Source organism: Triticum dicoccoides, chromosome 3B, assembly GCF_002162155.2.
Source record: "Triticum dicoccoides isolate Atlit2015 ecotype Zavitan chromosome 3B, WEW_v2.0, whole genome shotgun sequence".
NCBI classification, from domain to species: domain Eukaryota; kingdom Viridiplantae; phylum Streptophyta; class Magnoliopsida; order Poales; family Poaceae; genus Triticum; species Triticum dicoccoides.
The window spans coordinates 749566381-749570465 of NC_041385.1; the positions used below are offsets into that span (position 1 = coordinate 749566381).

The following is a 4085-nucleotide window of genomic DNA, read 5'->3' on the forward strand; positions in this document are numbered from 1 at the left end:
GGGCAGCCTCATGGTAACCATTACCGAGGCAATTGAACAGTATCTAATTTTCATTTAAAAATATATATACACTGTCTTTGTTGGTCGTATATTCTTGAGGAAGTCCTGGCGCCAAATATTATGGGCAGGGAAAGTCCTGGCCCAAAAAATTGGGTAGACATTTGATGGAGAAAACTTTGGGTCCAGAATAAACACACCCCACACCAGAGCTATCGCGATTGCTGAGTGCTGACTAATGGAAGAGAAAAAACGCAAGAAAACAAATTAAGCCCACGAGAGGACAAGCCGGAGAAACGAAGATTCCCTGCACTGCACACATCTCGCTCCCAATATCCCACCACGGGTCTCCCTCCGATAACATCTAGTCAAGCTCGTGCACACCACTACTATTCGCCTCCTTCCCTATCCCACTCCGCTACTATTTGAGTTGAGATCTTTCTCCCCTCCGGCCTCCAAGCGGTGCTCACTCACCTTGCCAGTAGGTCGCATCCCAGCCCGCCTCTCGTTGAAGAGGGAGATCGATGGCGAGCAGCGTGGGAGGAGGAGGGGACGCAGGGGAAGGGGAGTGGCTCAAGGTGGCCGAGCTCAAGGCCATGGCGGAAGCCCAGGACCCGCATGTCAAGGTACACACGCAGCCGGTAGCTCTTTGACAGATGAATCGTCGGTTAACTGTTAATTCTTCTTCTTTGTTGCTCTGCTTTACGAGAGGATTTCTCTGCTTTCTTAGTTTACTGGCGATGATGTGCAATTAACCGTAGTTGCTAAAAAAAATGTGCAATTGATCTAGTGGTTTGCTTTCCCCGCCCGGCCTCGTCGATCTGTTCCTAGTGACCGGTCAGTTTCATGTTTCCTCTAGGGTACAGCTACAGTGCTACATACAGAAGTAGTATTAATTAGTTAGTTTAGAGCGGCAACTTGCCCCCCTTCTACAGCAACATATACCGCTGATATGAAGGGACATCTATTAATGCTAATACGATACCAAGTACACTTGGACTTTACCTATGAGACATGCACTGCTAATATGTTGGTGTGCCTAGTACTCAATTTTTAAATATAAGTCTTAATAAAGATTTTAATGTGGATTACATACGAATCAAAATGAGTGAATCTACACTCTAAAATAAGTCTATATACATCCGTATATAATCTTTATTGAAATCTCTAAAAAAACTTATATTTAAAAATGAAAAAATTAACATTTTTTTAAGAATAGTAAAGAGATCTCAACCACTCCCATTGAGGTCTCTGGGATCATGGCATGGATCCGATAACTGCCACACGTATGGTGTATCGGGTAGTTATGCCATACGTCTCGTGTGGCATGGACAACAATCAGCCCATACACCTACGTGTGGGCAAAACAACTAATGCCCACACACCTCTTTTTTTTCCTCCCGAACCCTCTCATACGCGTGCGTGTGGGCGAAGTTGATAACGCCCACACGCCCGTATGTCAGGCCTCGTACCCTCTTGGTCCCGCACGCCACGCGTGACGCCCACCGCGCGCCCGCAGTTGCCATGGTCCAGACCCTCGTCCATGTTCGTTTAACTGCAGTTGCCATGTCGCTGAACTACGGTTGTCATGTCGGACAACTGCAGTTGTCATGGTTGCTCAACTGCAGTTGCCATGTATGGTCTGATCTAATGTAGTTGCCATGATTTCATAACTTTAGGAGTTGCCACATACTAACACTAGGCAGTTGAGAGAGTTGACATGCTAAGGCAGTTGCCATGTAAAAAGAAAGAGTTGCCATCTGCTTACGTGCACGTTAGGGCAGTTGTCATGTACGTGCACGTTGGGGCAGTTGCCATGTACCATGCAAAAACACATGGCAACTCGGTAAAATAGAGTTGTCATCTGCTTACGTGCACACTAGGCAGTTGTCTTGTACCCTGCAAAAACACATGGCAACTCGGGTAAAAAAAAGAGTTGTCACCTGCTTATAAAGCACACTAGAGGCAGTTGCCATGTGCGTGGCAAAAACACATGGCAACTAGCAGTTTGGGTGTGGAAGAGGAGACGGGCGTATGGGCGAGATGGCAAACACCCACACACCGGCCCCTCCGTGTGGTAAATCGGATGTGTGGCGAACTATGTCACACACCACACACACGCCTTGTCCTACGTGGCGCAGAAAAACAACCAAATTATGCTAAGATTCGTGCATAAAGTACCTAACGGTCATTGTTGCGTGTGGGTAGCTGATGGGCTTCATCTTAACAAACTGATCAATATCGTTGACTAATCATATACTACTGGTAAAAAAAAAGATATGAGCATGCTGTGTACCACTTCACATCTACCAGGCCACGTGAAGCATGGCCCTTGTGGTTTTCTATCACAAAGGAATATGCTCGATCACGAAAAAAAGGGTAAACAAGCCTTTATCGATCGGACCAAGTGACCACGGTTGATTTAGCTAAAATAAACCATGATACATTAGCTGGGCTGAGCTGAGATGCTTCGAGGATTTGTGCATTAGGCCTTGTACAATGCTAAATGCTTAGTGGATGCTTAAAAAAATAAATCGAATTTTTCTGAAGCACCAGTGTCTATTTCTATAGAAAAGGCGCCTAGTTAAGCGTACCCGGTACAAATAAACACCGGTGCTAAAAAAAAGTCCGGTTTGTTTCTCTAAGCACCTCTCTTAAGCATCTTGCATTGTACAAGGCCTTAATCACTCGATGCAGAGGTCGAAAGTGTCCCACGCGCAACACTGTTAATTAAATATCTTACAATATCATGAAAGGCCGACCTGAGATTTATGAGGACCAGTACTTGCGGCACTGAAACTTCTCGGTTGACTGGGAATTTCTTTTCCACGTCAATGATTTTAACCTTCTGAATCTATATCCAACATCAGTCTCGAGCAAAATTACCACATTTTCCAAATTACATGCATTTTCAGTTGAGAGGAATCCATACTACAACACCTGACTCTTTCATTTGTCCAAGATTCAACCCTAAACTATCAAAATTGGCTGGGAATCAACCCTCCCCTCTACTCAATCTGGTTTTCATTGAGTAGGAATTGTTTTGACCGTTGACCGGCCACTTCCCTTTAAATTAAATTTTCTTAAAAAAAGAGAATGTGTCCAGATTTTTATTAAACAAAATCTGTAAAAATCAGCACAAATATTGTGATCATTCTAGGAAGTTTTCATATTTTTTCAAACATATATAAAAATATAATTCAATTACATTCTCAGAAATTTTTTGGTCACATTTTCACCAAAAAATAAAAAGTGTCCAGAAAATTAAATCTTTTTTCTAAAATCAACGCTAATATGGTGATCATTTTGGAATTTTCACCTATTTTTTTCCAAACAAAATTTATAATACACTTAAATTATATTTTCAGCCCCTTTTCGGTCAGATTTTGACCAAAAAAAGTGTCCAAAAAGAATTGAAAAACTCCCGCGGAATCACCATCATATAGTGATCATTCTGGAAAAAATTCACACTTCTCTTATATATCTAGACTTCTTTAAAAGTACACTTAAATTACATTTTAAGCCCCCTTTTGGTAAACGTTTGACTAAAAAATGAAAGTCTCAATACAAAATTGAAAAAATATTATAAAATCAACACAAATATAGTGATCATTCTGGAAACTTTCAAACATTTTTGGTGAACAGAATTAAGAATTCCCGTAAAATTTGACCAAAAAGAAACTGAAAATGTAATGTAAGTGTTTTCTCAAAACTGTTTGGCAAAAATGTACTAGTGCTATATTTAAAAAAAAAGATACTGTAAACCCAACACTAATATATTGATCATTCTGAGAAGTTTTTTGAACATTTTTTCCTAACAGAATTAAGAATGCCCTCAAAATTTGAACAAAAAAGGGAGCGAAAATGTATTTTCAAATCTGATTGGAAAAATGTGTGAAACTTCCCCAGAATGATCATAAAATTAGTATTGATTTTACAGGATTTTTTTTTAAAAATGGACTATTTCAATTTTTTGGTCTAAAAAAATGGGCCGAAAATATAAATTTAGTGGTTTTGCTTATGTGGCTGCTGACTGGGATGCCGACTGGTCGGTCGATCTGCCCAAAACCAGGGCTACTTAGAGAAAA

General features: G+C 40.9%; 1 protein-coding gene across 1 annotated transcript in view; it reads left to right on the forward strand.

Annotated features, from left to right (window-relative positions):
* The first annotated feature begins 365 nt into the window (after positions 1 to 365).
* The window catches only part of LOC119278249 (phosphatidylinositol transfer protein PDR16-like), a 5636-nt gene continuing 1916 nt past the window's right edge, over positions 366 to 4085 (forward strand). Inside the window, exon 1 of the mRNA XM_037559607.1 lies at positions 366 to 623. Coding sequence (XP_037415504.1) covers positions 522 to 623 — 102 coding nt within the window. The 5' untranslated portion in view covers positions 366 to 521. The remainder of the gene's footprint in view (positions 624 to 4085) is intronic.